The sequence below is a fragment of the Rissa tridactyla genome, chromosome 4 (genome assembly GCF_028500815.1).
Source record: "Rissa tridactyla isolate bRisTri1 chromosome 4, bRisTri1.patW.cur.20221130, whole genome shotgun sequence".
Classification (NCBI taxonomy): domain Eukaryota; kingdom Metazoa; phylum Chordata; class Aves; order Charadriiformes; family Laridae; genus Rissa; species Rissa tridactyla.
This window is the reverse complement of record NC_071469.1, coordinates 78,454,944-78,473,121: the sequence shown is the minus strand read 5'-3', so window position 1 is coordinate 78,473,121 and position 18,178 is coordinate 78,454,944. Positions and strand designations below refer to the sequence as shown.

The window sequence follows — 18,178 nt, the reverse complement described above, 5'->3', positions numbered from 1 at the left end:
TTAACTCACCTGATATTACAGCGCCCAGTTTGTGTTGAAACAGGGGTAGTGGTATAAAATGTTTTTTGCAAGTGCATAGCTCTCGCTGCTACTGGATAAAAACAAACCATTAAATAAGTAACCTTTATGAATCTATGCATAAAAATTGCACGTTTTTCTGTACTGGCAGAGTCTGCCATTGTAAAATGTCTTATATTCTGATGGCTTATTCATCTTATATTCACTCTAATAATAGTTATACGAGCATAATTACTTCAGTAGAGAACGTAGTACTAAACTAAAATACTTTAAAGTATTTTAAAAGTATAAAAGTAATACTTCAGTAGAAAATGTGGGCACCTTATCCAAAAGGAGAGCCTTGTTGCCTTGTTGTTTAGTATGTACTTCCACTCAGTCTCATGCAGCCGTAAACAAATTTGCACGGCTGGGGAGCTACGTGATGCATTAGTACAGCATCAAGCTCCGAAGTACCGAGCCCTCCTGAGGGACAAGTATATCACTGCAAATGTGGTTCCATTTAACGTGCCACATGGCTTGCAGCCTAACCCTGACTAATGTCCTACAGCCAAGGTTATGTCTGCCTAAAATCTGTCGTGCGGACAAAAGCACTTTTGAGAAGGTTACACGAAATGATACGTTGTGTCTTGATCTACCAACAAGAAAAAATGTATTTGCAATGCAGCATGTTAGTTATGCTGATCAGCTAGGACAGTAATGTGAGAATAATGTACTTTCTCTTGTTGGCAGATTTGCAGAGTGCCAGGCATAGAGCTGAAAGCAAAGCTAATGAAGAAGTAAGAAGCTCTGAGAAGAAGCAGCGGGCTTCTCTCAGGTAAGGGGAAAGAAACTTGTCCCCTGACAGGCACTGGCTACCTCTGAGGAAACCTCAACCGCTGATTTCTTGCCTGCTCACTTGCTTTGTTTTAAAGAAATATGTTAAAATAGAGGAATTACAGGATTTTTCACTGTGGAACCATCAGCAGATTCCATGGGTGAATACTTTCTATATTAAAACAAAACCAAAAAACCCAAATCTGTAGCACGCGTTACTCAAATTTTCTTCTTCTCTTTGCTCTTTGGAGGACATGCAGTGTTTTTTAGATGAGGTCTACCTACATGATAGCTATTACCTGCACTGAACTTCAGAGTATGTGATAATAATTTTCAATGTATTTTTCAAGTATTAAAATTTTTTACAGCTAAGAAAAATGTTAATCTCTTGGTCACACATAGGTGTGCTACTCCTTTTCTGAATTTGGTATTTTAATGGATAGCAAAACAAATCAAAAGCAGGTAATTTTGATGCATTTTAAAGTAGATTAGTTGCTCCAAATAGGTCATTTTGATGTATAGGTTTGATTTGTTTTAGGATTTTACGTTTCATGTTGAGACAGAGGGAAGTGTTTGCTGAGATGCTAGAGTAACGACACTGAATCATTAGTTACATTTGTTTCTTCAGATACAAATTGAAAAAAAAAATCCAGTTTTGGCTTTTCTTGGATTTAGGGATATTTGTCCAAATACATGTATTTAGTTTAATAAATTTATCAGGAGAAAGGAGCAGTCAGTTTTATTAAAAATGACAACAAAACTGTGCCTCCCTTTTTTGGATAGAGTGAAAATGCTAGTGAGTTATCCCAGTGAATAAATCCCAGTACAGTCAAATTTCAGATTAAAAAAAGACTATAATGACTTCTAATCTTCTGTTAGCAACTCTGTACAAAATCTTTTTTGAGCTAAAGAACACTCCACGTGAACTAAACAATACTCCGTGGTTTTGCTTGCTGGCCTAGATGTGGTGTTCGGATTCCCTATGCCTGTTAGCAAAGGTCTGCCCTGTGTGAATTTAATGGATGGGTTTTGTTTGATAATCTATTGCAAAAATCCCCTGTCAGTTTGAAGCCCCCCCTCCCATCCGCCTTAAAGTCCTGGTTTTGCAAATGTTGTGGGGTTATGAACAGCAGCCATTTCCACTTAAATCCACGGTCATGGGGGCATCAAATATTGGGGAAGAATCTTGGCTCTGCTGCGTTTGTCCTTTTCATCCCTTTGGTTAGAGGCTTCCTCAACAGGACAAACCTGTATCTTGAGCTGAGCAGATCGGCATCAGACAGCTGTCGGCATCTGACAGTTCTTGTTGCATCTCATTAAATGTGGACAGGACAAAGAATGCCCTGTTCACGCTGTGTATGTTCCAGGGGTGTTTGTGCACTCTGGCCAGATTGCTGACCCCCAGGAAAGCTCCCTGAGGCTCATATTGGAATCTCACGATGTTAATGCACAGGTTTCCCCTTTGAAAGCGGCAACAAGGACTTGTGAGAAGTGCACACATTTCACAGATTTGGTCACTTAGGAATTCTAGGCAAGATGTGATTAATATTCAAGATAAAATGGATAGAAATGTTTTTATCCTGAAGGTGGGAGATAGATGGGTTAGGTTTTTCATCTGGTGGAAGCTACAGGCAGGAGTTTTCACCTGTAGGGCTAATACAAGTATCAAGATCAACTAACTAGATTCATAGCTAGCTTGTCTGGCATGTGTGGTATAAAATTAGTGGTGGAAGAGCACTGGCAGCAACTTTGTAGATTGGGTATCTTCATGCCGTTCTAGTTCATATTTCATTTAGCACAACAGAGAAAATATGATGCATGCCAGCCTCTAAAAGATCTTCCTTTTACCCACAGATAAATATTCTCACTCTTTCTTTCTTTCCTGCTTAAGTGATTTCTCCCTGAGTGGCTTAAACTCTGTTATCAGTGAGTGTAGCTTTCGGGAAATGTCCGTGCATTTTTCTCCCCTGCTCTCTATTGCTGCTCTATTCCCCTTACCTACTATATTGCTCTGTGCTTATTAGCATCAGAATGACACTCCAGTGTGGGAATTTTAGACGGGGCTTTCACACACTCCACAAACACTTAAGCAGATGCCTTTTTTATTAAAAACACAACCAAACCAAAAAAACAATAAAGCCACTGTATATTTTTAACACCCTGTGCTTGATGCAAGGTTGATGCATGCCTGTGTCCTCCTGTGTGTATGCAGGAGAGCATTGTGGGGCTGGATGCCAGACTTCTCAGTTCTCAGTACTTCAAGTTCTCTTTGACAGTGGAGCATATCTCTCATCAGTAGATAATTGCTTCACTGTCTATATTTTTATGAGTATTGCTGAATGTCATCTCGCATGCAAGAAAGCTATTAGGATGCAGGGCTGTGGCAGTACTGGCATAGTTTTTCTTCACTGTCTTGATGAGAGATGGAATTTATTACAGTAACAAAAACCCAGGTTCCCTGTTAACTTAGTTTTCAACAGTGCTGTGTACAGTGTTGCTTAATTGTGTTGGATCAAACCCAATAACGTATTTTCTGGGTTAAATGTGCTTTTTCTTCAGCACATGCGTGCAGGTCCCAATGGTTTCCGTAGGCAAGTCATGCTTGGCAACTTCAGTTAGCCAGGTTCTAGTCCCAGAGATATTTTATGTTGACTTGCTAAAGTGTAACCAACCTGTAAAGGTGTGTCTGAGGCAGGAAAGGTACCAATTGGCTATGTATCCAAAAAAATAAAGAATATCTGGACATTCCCTTTTTTTGACAGTATGCCACGTCACTTCTGGGGTTCAAAGCTGACTCAGAGTCTGTAAAGCTTACCTGCTTTCCAGGCAGACTCTCCTCCATCCAGGAGACTCTACCTCTATCAAAGTAGAGCAAAAATTATCTTCCAGGTAGGTCAAGTCTTGTGACTTTTATCAAAGAAACTGTAGACCTGTGTCTGACAGAGACACAGGGGACTCAGTTCTGTAATGTCCCTGAACAGTACTGCGCTAGACCAGGAAAGCAGTTGGTGCCAAAGCTCAATGGGATCAGCAGCCTCTGGAAACCTGGAAATGTGTGAATAGTGTAAAAGCGGAGTACTGGGCACCGTGCAGTGCGGAGCCCATGTTTAGCAACTGCTGTAGGATGCAAGGCCAAGCTCTGGTCTTAGGTTGACATCCGTGCAATCGCACAGAGGAAGAAAAAAACCTGTGTTGTGGTCTTGGAGACTGAACTACCTGAATGACAGGCAGTGATTTAATCAAGAGTTTTCTGCTTATCCTGTTTGTTATATTGAAAATATTGTTCATATCTGCAGACATCCATTTAAATTGCTGAATTAAATTGTTCAGCATTACGGGCTACAATACTGTAAACCTCTGCCTTATTTTTTTTCTGCCTCATAAATGAATGGTATTTCAGATATTCATTCTCAGGAAATAGTTCTGCTATAAATAAAATTGCAAAGCTGAGCAGGAAAAGGAGTCGAGATTCTGAACCCAGTGGCTGATCCGACCTTATTAATTGTATTTTGGAAAGCAGTGGTTATCTCTGGGTGCCGTACCAACACCTTCTCTGCACAGGCTCTCTCTAGTTACCACAGCTCTGCTGTTGCCTGTCTTTCTGAAGCAGATACACGTGAATGTTTATCTGACACGAGACTTACCCCGGCGCTTCCTGACAGCGGTGGGAACAGCCATGAATCAAACAGCAGGTTTTCTTTGGCATGTCCAAATTAGAGAATCCGTTGAATGGTTTGGCCCTAAGACAGAATGCAATAAACTCTAGGAGGATTTTTATTTGTTTTTGCGTGTGTGATGCAATTTGAAAGCCTCCTTCGCTTTGCAACATTGGGGTCAATTTAAATGAGGAGAAAGAACAGTCAGTTCAGGCCTGTCGACTTAGCAAATCCAGTCATCCAGAATTTCATGCGTTTGTTGTTTCTTTGTGAGCAACTCCTGTCACTTCAAAGAGGCCATTAGTTGTTGGTTTGCAGATGGTGATAACAACTTTAAAGAAGTTCTGCTGAACTATAATTTTGCTTGCTGCTGACAGATATCACCAGAGTGAGAACAATCCAGAGCAAAGTGGGTGCTATCGTCATTGTGTTGATGAGAACATTGAAAGGAGAAACCACTATTTGGATCTTGCAGGAATAGAAAACTACACATCAAAGTTTGGGCCAGGTAATTTGGTAATTTGTGTTGCAACCTTTTCATCTTTTCTTTCTTCAGTTGCATGTTCCACATCAGGGGCAGTGAATTGGGAACCTGTGTGATTGGTCTGTAGTGAACATATTGGAAGGAATAGGCCTGTGTGAATACTGCAAGATAATTACTGATGAAGGTGGTATCACAACAGAGTGGCTAATGTGCTGCAAGCCTGCTTTGAAGTACTTGTTTGTGTAGCTAAACTTGGAGGTGAGCCTAGGAGAACAATCTTTACATCTAAATTATTACGTTTAGTCTATGGGTGAGGCGAGGACTAATTTTTGGATGTTGGAGCTCGTTCCCAAGGTGATACCAGCACATACTTTGTACTCACTACTGACCCAAAAATCGGAGAATGTGGGTTCAAACGTGGAATTTTGGCTTCTGTACCCAAATTAAAGGGATTTGGATTTCCTCCCTTTGCCTGTCTTCTGCCAAGATTTTACTATTCCACTCTCAGTTATTTTGGTGAATTTCAGATAGATGATGACCAAGAGAAGGTAATGTAAACACTTTTATACACACACACCCCCACACACATACACACACACACACTCTCTTATATAGATATGTATGTGTATTTGTGATTGTATTATTTACTAGTCAGAATTATTAAATGTAATTAAACTAGACAGCTATAATTGCATTCATTTCCTTAGGAAAAATTCACTCTGCCGATTAATGCTATTCCTGCCAACTGCATGCTACTAATTAAAACTTTGAAATACTAGATGACTAACTCAGCTTGTTATTTCCTAGGATCTCCTCCAGCAGCTCAAAAACATGACCCACCAAGCAGAGTTGTGAATCAGACTAGATCGCGTTCTCATGAACCTGAAACCTTCCATGCTCACCATAGGAAATCTCAAGTGGTGGATCCGAGCCACATCAATCTGGCTGAGAGTTCGTATGCCAAGATTGCAGAAATCCAACAGAGGCTCCGGAACCAGGACTCAAACAAGCACTTTGTGAGGTCTCCCAAGGCCCAGGGCAAAAACGTTGCCCCTATGCATTCTGGAAGGGCAGTAAGAAATAAACCTTTTCAAGGGGCGCCCGTGCCAATGGCTTCCCCAACTGCACGGGTGGGTCACAATCTTCCTTACCTCCCCTTGCAATCTCAGCAGGTTCACAAGAAGCATAAGCAGAGAGCGAAGGAGAATCATCAAATGTGCAAAACCTTTCAGTCTCCAGGGACAGTTGTGGAAAAGGAGCATGTGAGAGACCTGCCCACAGTCATTTTATATGAAGGCCAAGTTGGACAAATGATACAAAGACACGAACACCACCACCACCACGAGCACCACCACCACTACCATCACTTCTACCAGACATAAAACAGATCCCACCAGCATCCTCCAAGAATCATCCCATATGAAGGAAATGTGTTCTCGTGATACCAGAACTAAGGCATTACTATGATTAATATTATTGTTACTCCATTAATATTCAGCTAGCATATATTTTAGAGGTTATATGGAACTCTTGAAACTTACCCTATTTATATGTTGTGGAACTGCATAGCTTACTTAAACACCTTGTGGATTTTTTTTTTTTTTTAAAGTGGCTTGTAAAACAGCAAACAGCCATAGCTTTTTGAGCTGTGATTTAATACAGGTCGTCAACGCACTTCTTTACAAGTACTACTTCCATTGTAGTAGGAAAGATACTTCAAACACTATTGCAGACATCTAGCTTACCAGTCTGCTGTATGTCGGCTGATCGCACACAAGCCTTTTATCAGGGGAGCAATGTTCAAAGGGTTGGACTCCAGAGATACTCAGAATAACAGAAAATACAAACAGCTGCTACCTCTAGTATTATTCAGATTTTATTTTCTTTTTATTGATTGTAATGTGCTACGGGGGCGGGGGGCGGGGGGGGATTTTAATATACTGCATTCATGTAGCCTGTTTGTGTTCACATCCTTTCAAATTATCTTAATAACGACAAGGAAATATTAGCTATACTTGTCAACAGAGCTACATTTGTACAACTTACACTTTATTTTCTTGGAGATTCTTCACTGACACAAGTACAGTCTGTTATATACTGGGTAATATTTAAATATACTTCTTTTATTTTTGGTTTTTCTTTTGCTTACTCTCCATTCTGTTTGGGGTAACCATTTGAAAAGAGGAGGATGTGAAATGGGGTTTTCAAAAGCATCACTAGACTTTAGTTCTTGGGCCATAAGTATCATTCATGGGGGTTTGGGAAGGAGAGGGATTGTTTGGGAGTTTTGTTTTGTTTAAATCCACAGTTCTTTGTTTTGAGAAAGAATTGAGGAAAATATACTTTCTCACTTTAAATGTTGGCAAATATATATAAAATATAAATATAAATATATATATATATATAAATATGCACACTCTCAGGTACATTTTGTTGTGTTTTAGAAATCTGTGGTTTGAATATTAACATTATAATTTTTTTTTCCACAACAGTGACTTTTTACAAATATATGCCGTGGCATTTTCTTAGGTGCCTCCAATTTAAATTTCCCCATTTTAGAGACAATTCAACATGTAAAAAAATATCATTCACAATTATTCTGGCCTCTTCTACTTTTTCTGTATCAAAGGGCTTCCATTCCATGAAGGAGAACGAGACCATACTCACAAGACCTTACTGGCTGATGAGAAATTTGAAGGTCAAAAGCAAATTGGAAAAGTGAAAACAAGGGTCAGTACATTCAAGTTTTACTTTCTGAGGGGCCCAGATTTATAATCCATTCAATTGGGTTTTGTACAGATCACCATTTTGCAGGTAGAAAGTGACTGAAAAACACCTACGTTGCTTTTGGAACTTTAAAGTAGAGAACTCCTCACATAAAAACATAATTGTTCTATAAACATATTTGCTTTTGGTTTTAATTATTTTAAATGTTGTGGTATTTTGTCTATAGTATATATTGTAAAATGTAACTATCCCACATTATTATAAGCCCTTTATGATTAGGGTATTTTTTTTCTGACTAGAGTTTTGATCAGTCCAAAATGGGATATTACCTTCCTGCTGACCAGTTTTAGAGGGACATTGTCCTTTCTAAGAACATGGAGACATCAACTTTTAAAGAAAAGTGGAAAGCCTTGCCTTCTTGTGGAATTGGAATAGAATCACTGCTTCGTGGTAATTAGGTCCATCTCTTGTCTCCCTGGATCAGCAGTTGTTTAGACTTATTGTCCTCTTTTAAAAATCTGGTTTATTTTATTTTATTTTTTTAGCTGTCAACAGTGTGTTCTGTTAACTCTAACAAAATGTTTTTAAAATGTGTTTGATCTGTGTGACAACTATACTGTTCTGTTTATTTTTAAAATTCCTAAAGTCCAAAAATATTTATATGCAGAATTTTCTGTATTGAAAATATGAAAAAGCCACAAATTTGGTTAGTTACCACTGAGTTGTTCTAGTCTAAGCCTTTTTTGCTGCTTGTGTATCATTCTTTTTCAATGTATATATAATTATGGACTGCAAAAAAAAGGCATTTAAATGTCTAGTAGAAGGAATAAGCTTATTTATATTATAGTGTTAACAAAGTCTGATGTATTCAAGTGACTTACGTTATACCGCATGCAAACACACAAGTGTACATTCCATCTAAGAAGGGATGCCATGCTATTTGTTTTAAAGATGCAATTAAAGCTGTTCTCTTTTCAGTAGAGCATATGCCAGAAAGACTGGGAGGTGGGAATTGTTTCTTAGTCAATTTTTTTAACACAGATTGTTGATGAAAACCAGAAAACGTTCTGAAAAACTCGAGTGTTTTCAGAACTGTGGGCTTTTCTAAGAAGGGGCAGCAAAGGGGCATAAATGCTCTTTCATCCAAAGATATTTCGCTGGAAAAGATAACAGCACCATAGTGAAACCCCACCAGATTGAAAAGCAGTACCGGTTGTGCCAAGTGAACTCGGAAATGTAACACGACTGACCATTGGATACAACCTTGCATTGATTTGCTTTGGTTTATTATATTTGGAGAGTCAAAAGACAAATTCTGCCTTGCCCAGATTCTGTGAAATACAAATACATTTTAATAACGTGGCATCCCCGTACTAAGACTTTACACCAGCCATGTATGAACGTACAGTATCTAAATACTGTGTTGCAGTTGTGTTACGTGTATGAAGTGTGAATAACATGTAGCACAGTTTCTTTTCACAGAACCTTAAATTTCTGTATCTTTTCAAAATGTTTGCTTTTCAGTATTTTGTATAGTAAATATAGATGGTTTTGACTAAATGCTTTATTTATTTAACAGCAAAAACTGTGCCAAGAGAACCCCCTGTTAATTAAAGTTTTACTAGCTCAGAAAGTATATTTCCTCCTTCTTGTTGTGGATTTCAGGGACTTATTGCAATTGCTGTCAGAGCTTGCAGATCCCACTGATGAAAGAGCTTGCATTAACATTTTTGGGAACAGGATCAGGCCATAAGGTATGGACTGGGTACGCTTTGGTTTTATATTTAAACTCTCAAGTTTCGATATTAAATTTTTTTTGTCCCCTACTATTAGACCTGTGTTGGGTAACTGATTTTTCAGCTTGTTATTAATTCTGAAAACCTTTCTTAAAAAAACGAGTATATTGTTTTAAGTTGCTCAAAACTGTGGCTGAATCAGAATTTAAAATAGATTAGTTTCTGGTTTCATTTCCAAGAAAAAACACATCAGAGTTGAGTATATTATTACCTTTTAAAAGTAAAATGGAGTGGCACAAAGTCATTTTGAAAGAAAACTCCAGCCTTTTCACTTACATTTTCTATTTTTACACAAAAGCAATTCAGCAAAACTAAGCTGATCCCAAACTTTGCACTATTTGCTGAAAATATTTCAACTGAAAAATTTTGCTGAGCTCTACCATCTACAATTTTTGGGAAGCCAGGATTGCTAAGCCCTTCTCACAACTTCATGACTGCCTAACACCAAGTAAACTAAGCTAAGGATAGCAAAGGAAAATCTCTCTCCCAGTGAAATCTCTGGCAAGTCTGCCAGATTCCCACTGGCTTCAGGGTGCCTATAATTTCATTCTGGGAATGTGGGTTTGAAGTCTACATAATGTGCAGACAGTGATTTCAGTATTTATTGTTTATGCATCTTACTGCTGATGGTTTTGTAGTAGCTAACATTAAGTGGAAGCTTTACAGTAAGAGATCAAGCTGGTAAGTTAATTAAGATTAGCAGCAAATACTGCGCTTTATACTCATGTCATTGGAGGACCTCAAGGCACTTCCAAATGTCTTTGAAACATCCCCACATCATTTAGTCACTGTTAGAAATTAAGACATAGTTCTGCCCTTGGATGATGAAGTACAGATTCTCCTGGCGTATTGGCAGACCAGCCCCTTAAGGCCATACCAAACTAAAAAGCCACTGTGTGACCTCTGTAACTGCCTTCCTGCTCTAGTCATCTGGAGCACAGAGCAGCAAAGTATAGCTGGAGAAGTACCTTAAAGGTGTATGCGTGTGTGTGTGTGTATATATATATATGTATGTGTATATGTGTCCTCTGGCAGAAGTTAGAGAATGGCACAAGATGGATTCTGACAGAGGTGATCTTTTATAAAGGGATAAGTACCGTGTATGCTCAAGAGTCTACAAGTTGCCACATAAACATACGGATATGATGAATGCTTACTGTTCTCCATATGTCATTGTGCGCCTCAATTATTGAATGGCAGATTTCATTTGTATTCCAATTAACAGGAAAGTTAGGCCCCTTGGGGGCTGAATTATACTTGAGAAAAATTCATCGTGCTAGAAAATTTGCAAAAACATTCACCATAATTTTTGCCTGGAGTATAGGCAAGAATGTTCATGTTTGGAAATGTGTCAGCTAATCAAGTCTCACCTTTAATTACGTTGATGCAATTCATCAAGATCTGAAAATACTTTTTCAAACATGACTTATTCATGGTTTTGCTGGGAACCAAGTCATATTCAGCATCCTGTTAGTTGTCAGACTTTTTTTTTTTTAAATGTACCAAGCAGAAACATGTTTGAAAATCCATGAAATAAAAATTGAACTTAATGTGTTTTCTAAATAGCTTCTGAAAGAAGATTTCTCTTCTTTTCTAATGCACTTAGCAGCAAAACCAGCCTCAATTTATCACATAATGATTTCTTTTCTTTGCATATTTGACAGCTGTTCAGTTGATTTGACTTGGAAGGAGCTGTTTTGGGATTTTTTGGCTTGTGTACGTTTAAAATGTGCTCAAAATGGGCTAAAAGGAACAGACGTAGAAAAGCAAATAACTTTATATTGAAATTATTCCGTGCATGTTGAACTGCATCTTACTTGAGGTTTGGATTATAGTTATTAAATAATGAGGCTTTCAACGATGCTTTAATTTACTGTTATATTTCTATATAATTCTAGATAATTTGATCCTACTGAGCTAAAATGATAGAAATCATATGGATGAGGTCTTCTCATTTTTTTTATTTTTTTATTTTTGAATAGCAGAACTTAAGAACTATTCAGATGGATTACTGTGAGGGTTAGAGCCATGAAGAAAGACTGGCAAGGGAAGGATGGAAAGATTTGAGAAGTGTAGGGGTAGCACAGAACTGTCCAACAGAGGGGCAGGGGGAGATAGGCAAGAGGCAGGAAAATACTATATGGAGAAGTTATATTCATGTTACATTTTTGAATCTCTTATGGTACTTTTATTGCTCATAAAACAGCAACAGTAGTTCATAGAATGCTTTTCACTGGGAAAACTTGAGAGACTTTCTGGAAGAGGTCAATCTCCAGTGTGCAGTGGGAGGCGCAAGGAAGGCTGTAGATAATCACCACGAGGGCTGTGGCAGAATAAGAAATGATGCCCCAGTTTCCAGAGTCCTTGTCCACTCTGAGGGAAATGTTTTCAGCAGCAGAGGTGTTTCTACAGATGTTTTCAATATTCTTTAGAGCATGCTTTGAATAGTAGCATCAGTTCTTTTTCTGTTTGATTACAAACACACGTAAGTTAGTCAAATGTTGCCCAAAGCTTTGATATCGGTCCTGATTTTTCTAAACACTAAGCACTAACTATACCTTGGAAATCTACTGACACAAAGTGTAGTCATTTATATCACAAGAAATGGCAGACTGGACCTATCAGTCGTCTCATCAGCCTAGTATTTCAGGGTCTGAGATTAGGAAGTTCCAGAAGTTTTCATAAGAATGTTGAAGACATAATGTTAAGGGGCTTCATAAATTTGGCAATGGGCAAACATTAACAGTATCAGGCATACTGGTAATTCTGTGCACTGTGCTTTCTGGTTTTTTACGACATGCTTATGAAGTGGGGTTTGTGTCTTCCTTTGAGCGCCTAGTCCATATATAGGCAAAGCAGCTTGTAATTGCTACCAGCTGAGAGATGTACTGCTTTGGTGAGCCTGTACTTTGTGGACAAAGGTATGGGGTTCAGATCTTTCTGGTGCTGAGTGCTTATTCTTGCACTTAATCCTTCCCGTTCTGTTCTAGTCACAAAGTATAACACGTTGAGGCTTTGTGAATTTTCTGATAAAACACCTAACAAACTGGGCCAAATTTGTCTTCAGCTTCACAAATGGAAGCCAGAAGAGCCCCATGCACCTCTGGGAATTTGGACCTTCAAATGCAGTTTGCTATATGAGTCATCATTTTTTCTTGTACTAATTTCAGATATTTGATAAGCTCTTTTTATGGTTTACAAGTTTAAAAAAGACAAATAAAACTTTGTAGATTAAAACTTTGGTTTGGAGGTTGTATTTTGTCTGTTCTCACTGGAGTTCTGTGAATGGTCTTTTTCGGTGGGCTTTAGCTTAAACCTACAAAGTGACTTTGGAGTGGGTGTTTATAGTTCTTCGCTTGCTTGTTCACAGGATAAGACTGTTGATAGATGAATAAAGTGCCACTTGAGGTTGTTAACAACCAGGACTGGTAATGCTAGTTCAACTAAGATAAACAGTGAAATGCTATGGCAATTAGCATTAAGGTCTCACTTGGCCAGTGCTGATTTTTAAAGTCGCAGATACAGTGCTTTATTAGATACCCATGGCCGTGGGGTCCGGAGCTATTTATTCCATCCCTGCTCAGAGTGCTGTACGGGCTCCTTTGCGGTGCATGCCCAGGGCATCCTTGCATACTCAACGTGCCATTAGGAAGCAGGAGTATGAAAATTGTAATGTTTCAGTCCGAAGCAATTAACCCTCTCACCCTGCAAGGAATGGAGCGGAGGAAAAGCTCAATTAAAGAGACTCGGAGTTTCCAGTAAGTGCAAAAGTATGAAGGGAAGCAAAAAGCAGCACTGTGGGCCTCACATTCCTCCTGTCTCTTTACAGCCTTCTCAGGGAATATTTTTTACTTTTGATGTCTATAATCACAACTTCTTGCCATTTGAGTATGCCATCTGTTAAGGCTATAGCCCTCAATGGCTCTGCACATGTGACTTCCATGGGTTTCAATGGAAACTTTGTGCAGCTTAACTGGATCGGCAGATGTAAACAGAGGTACTTCAATTTACACTCGCTTGGAATCAGGGCCCTGGGGCACTCGTGGCTTGCACTGATCAGGGACAGGTTTTTATAAGAATTTTCCTGATCTAATAAATGGATGTTAAAATCAATTAATTTAAAGATTACAATCTTGACACTTTAGGAATCTGAAATATGGAGTCATTTTAGCTAGTGACTGAATTAAAGGAGTAAGTCATAGTGTTTTCAGGAGTGGAGCAAGACTTTCATACCTTACGCTGCTAAAATCATCATCACTGCAACCCCTTGCCTTATAATTGAATGATAAATTCAGCATTCACAGGATACTCTGTGTCTGATGATCTGTCTAACAATAGTTAATGAAGTTTATTTTACTTAGGGCCTTTGTTGATGTAGATACTGCCTTTATTGCCCACAAATGTAAAGGGAATCATCTGAACAGCAGACCTCACCAAGAGCATCCCGCGTGCCCCGTTACGCCCTTCCCCAAGGATGTGCAGGATGGAGTGACTCCAAAAAAATGGTCTGAAATTTCTGCTTCCAGGCAGACAAGAGGTACCTTCACTATGTCTGTAACCCCAACAGAGAAAATTGAGGAGCCAAAGTGATTCTGAGGCAAGTAACTGTTCCCCTTCCTCAAGAGGGGCATCAGTGTCTCGTACTGCCTGATCACTCCCCTCCATGCCAGTATGCTGGATTTCTGCGGATGCTTTGGGACACAGGACAAACGGATGCTTGTACTCAGTAAGGCTTTGGATTCCAAAATGCTCTTCCATCCCTGTAGTAAGTGGTAGGAAACGTTTGGAAAGATGTCACTGTGAAAAGAACGAGACAATTTTTTTGCTGTTGACTCTCTGCTGTGCCCTTTCATGGGTTTAAAATCCACTTATCTGAAAGTATGCAGTTACATTTTGTCCTTTTTCATCATTTAAATGCATCTTCTTGATCTGAAGAAATAAAAGCAATTTAAAAAATTAAAGATTTTGTTTTCATGTGTGCTGCCAAGTCTGATACTGCAAAGTAACTGCTGAATTGGCACAAGCAGTTTGAGAGAGCCAGCAGATTTAGGAAGGGAGAAGATAAACCTTATTATGTTTCTTTGCCAAAGGAGAAAAGAAACGATATTGACTTAAATGTGGGAAATTTAAAAGGGGCCATATGTTCTCACTTTGTGCTTTGTTTCTAATAGATAGACAGAAATCTTTGAAGTGTGGATTGGCACAGTAGGGTGCATGCTTCTGTAGAGAAAAGATGCTAAATGGGGAGGATGTGAGGGGGCACATGAAACTCTATTAGCCATGCAACAGCAAAGAGAGAAAGGCAAATCCAATGATAATGTACATCTGTTTCAGGGAATTTATAAGCTTTGAACATTTTTTATGTGCAGATAAGTGGATCCTTTTCTTACCATAACTTAGAACTTCAAAGCAGATTGTGTGGATAATGCAAATTGCTGAAATATGAGATTTTCCTACAAAGAGGTTTCCAAAAAAGAAAAAAAAAAAGAATTAAGGCTAATTGATGCCACAGTCTTTTATGTACAGTGTAAAAACTCTACAAAAATTGATTTTTATGAACTAAGAAATTGATGAAAAAATATTGAAGTCTGCTGTTTGCATTCAGGGACTGTAGTTTGAAACTGAGGTTCTGTGAATTAAACATTTGTCTCGATATCACTACAGCAATATTGTAACATAAATTAAGATATGTAGCCAAGCTGTAATTGTATCAAAGTCTGCCATGTCGTAGGAATGTAAAACTCATGAGTGTGGCATGATATGCAGCACCTGACGTTAACATCACTGTCAAGGTAGTGAGGCAGGAATTTCTAGGATATGAGAAAAAATGATTACAAGAGACAAAAACTAATGGGGGGGGGAGGTGGAGGATACTGATACGGCAAATCTTGGGAGCTGATGAATGTGTAACTTCTTAACTGCTCAGAAAAATTAGTTGCTGTCTGAACTGGGGTGGGGGGGGGGGGGTGACAGCCAGGCTTGGAGATGCCGGCTGCGTTCCATCTGGGAGGTACGAATATCCCAGTTGAAAGTGGAAGGCTGTGATATCATATGCGAGAAATGACACAAGCGAAGGTATTGTGCAGACCCCCACCTACTGTGGGGGTGCGTTCCCTTCCTCCCTCCAGCCTCAAGACCATAAAGCCGGCTTTGTCTTCCTCCCTGGGCTTGTGACCGCTGGGCACAGGGGTGCTGGGGCTCATCTTGATGCTAAACGCATAGGCAACCAGAAGTGGGAGCTCCCGCCTCGTTGCTGAGTCTTTCCCTCGAGCTTGGCTCCGACATCCAGCTTGGCATCTTCCCTAGATGTCACCGCGACCTCGGTCCTCGATGTCTTCTTATTTTTTTCTGGACTTAAATCCTTGCACGGTTCTCGGTCACCCTCTCGTCACGGCGGGAGGTGTTCTGAGGAAAAGCGCCAGGCCTCCGTAAGCTATATCCTTTCATACTTTCGCGATGTGTTTTCACATCCAGGGCTCGTTCCTCCGCCTCAAACCTGCCTCAGCCGAGGTGGCCCCTGTGGAACCTTCTGGAAAGGCGCCTCAGGCGCCTTTCCAGAAGGTTTCACGGGGGCCACCTCGGCTGAGGCGGGAAGCGGCACTTGCTGCCACCGCAGCACGAGCTCAGCCCCCTCACCTCACGATGGCGATGACTCGAAGTGCCTCCCCCTCACCCCGACAAGGTACGGTCGCCCACGAAAAGGTGGAATTTTTTATTTCCCCCCCCCAGGGCGTTTCTGCTTTGGAGGGTGGCCTCGCGATGGGGGCGAGTGTTGTGAGGCTGAGGGATCCGTCCCCCCTGTGGTGGTGTCTTCCTAACCGCAACGGAACGAAAATCCTGTGAGGTAATGAAGGAATTTACCTCACGATTTGGGCCAAAACTTTACTGGTTTTGGCAATCAGGTACAGTTGCCCTCGAAATGCTGGGGGGTTTTATTTATTTTTTTTTTCCCCCAGCATTTTTGCTTTGGAGGGTGGCCTAGCAATCGGGTTGAGTGTTGTGAGGCTGAAGGATCCATCCCCCCTGTGGTGGTGTCTTCCTAATCACCAGTAAATGAAACTCCTATGAGGTAATGAAGGAATTTACCTCATGATTTGGGCCAAAACTTACTGGTTTTGGCAATCAGGCACAGTCACCCTCGAAACGCTGGATTTTTTTTTCCCCCCAGCATTTTTGCTTTGGAGGGTGGCCTTGCGATGGGGTGAGTGTTGTGAGGCTGAGGGATCCATCCCCTGTGTGGCAGTGTCTTCCTAACCACAATTAAATTAAACTCCTGTGAGGTAATGAAGTAATTTACCTCATGAATTGGGCCAAAACATACTGGTTTAGGCAATCAGCAAGGGCCCTGCCTTTTAGACACCTTTACCAGGTGTTGTTTGGGTTAATTAATCAGGCAAGAGGCTGGCAATGGCACCTCCTCAGGGCCATGGAGGCCCTCTCCCAGCGCTGCTCCATCTCCCTGGGCTTGCAGTTCATCGGTAAGCTGAGGCCGCACTGGCAGAGGGTTAAACTTGAGGCGATCTCGCGTCATCTATTTACAATTGTACCCCAACAGCAGGGACAGGGCAATAGGCAGCGATGTTGAAAAGAACAGCTGTATGCCATCAGACTAAAGATAGAAACATGAAGCATGTGGGCTAATTAAGTTCCCAAGTGGCAGCGTACAAAGTGTACCGACCAAACAGAACAGTGCCTTCTGCTTGTTTTGATCAACTCTGTTTCTATCACTTTGATGAAAATAACCACTTGATTTGTCACTCCTCGCGGCTGCTGGGGGATCCCTCACGCCCTGTGCTCTCAGACGGTCTGGCTCTGTGGATGCCACCCTCGCGGCGAGCACCACGGCCTGGACGTGGGGCCATTTCATAAGCAGGCAGTGACTGCGGCTTCTGTTATCTGCAAGTGGGGCCAGTCGGCAGCACTGAGTGTCAAGAAAAAAAAGAGGGGAAAAGATGTTCAGAACTTTTGAATTTACTTTCCTGCGTTTTTTTCCCAGCTGGCTGTAATATTAGACACTTTCAACATAAATAGGGTGTAGTGGGCATGCTCGGACCAGCTTAGCACAACAGTATGGACTTTCATTTTTTATTTTTCCTTCTCTGGTGTCTTTCAGTAATTTTTTTCCTTCAGGGGGCCCCAGCTAACTCTTGGTTAGGTCAGTCAGCTTGGTTCCTAACTGGTTTTTACCTCTGGTAACTTTTGATGTAGACTGCATATGAGCCAGAACGCCCTTTTTTTTTTTTTCAGAGTTCTGAGTAGAAAATTACCTTAAGGATAAACATGAAGAAAAAAATTAATCTGAAAATCATCTTTCATGTGGAAAATGAATTTGTGATGTTTCAAAGTCTCTTATGCTCCAACAGGAGGTAGAAGGGACACTTTGGGGCAGTAATCCCATGAACCACGCTAGCAAGTTCAAGAGAGAAAGGCTTGGCTCAACTGTAGTTCTGCAGCACGTTACAAGCTGAAGGGCTGTGACAGGTTTGAATTCTTTGCTTGTAATGATGCTCAGATAGAGACTGAAAGATGAAAATGCTCAGTGTGAAGGCATGCTCTTTCTTCTACGTGTAATAGTCGGCTCTAAGTTTGCATTGCTAACCTGCTTCAATTAGAGGCATAGGGCTGAGTTCAAATTTTCTTTTATTCCAGTACGGCTTCCAATGAACTCTGGAATTTAAATTTAA

General features: G+C 40.3%; 1 protein-coding gene across 2 annotated transcripts in view; it reads left to right on the top strand.

The window, feature by feature from the left end:
• The window catches only part of NKD1 (NKD inhibitor of WNT signaling pathway 1), a 106,968-nt gene extending 100,123 nt beyond the window's left edge, over positions 1–6,845 (top strand). For both annotated transcript variants that reach the window (XM_054200249.1, XM_054200247.1), the window contains 3 exons: positions 748–832; positions 4,865–4,995; positions 5,779–6,845. In XM_054200249.1, the coding sequence (XP_054056224.1) occupies positions 748–832; positions 4,865–4,995; positions 5,779–6,353 (791 nt within the window). In that variant the 3' untranslated portion in view covers positions 6,354–6,845. The remainder of the gene's footprint in view (positions 1–747; positions 833–4,864; positions 4,996–5,778) is intronic.
• The last annotated feature ends 11,333 nt before the right edge of the window (positions 6,846–18,178 follow it).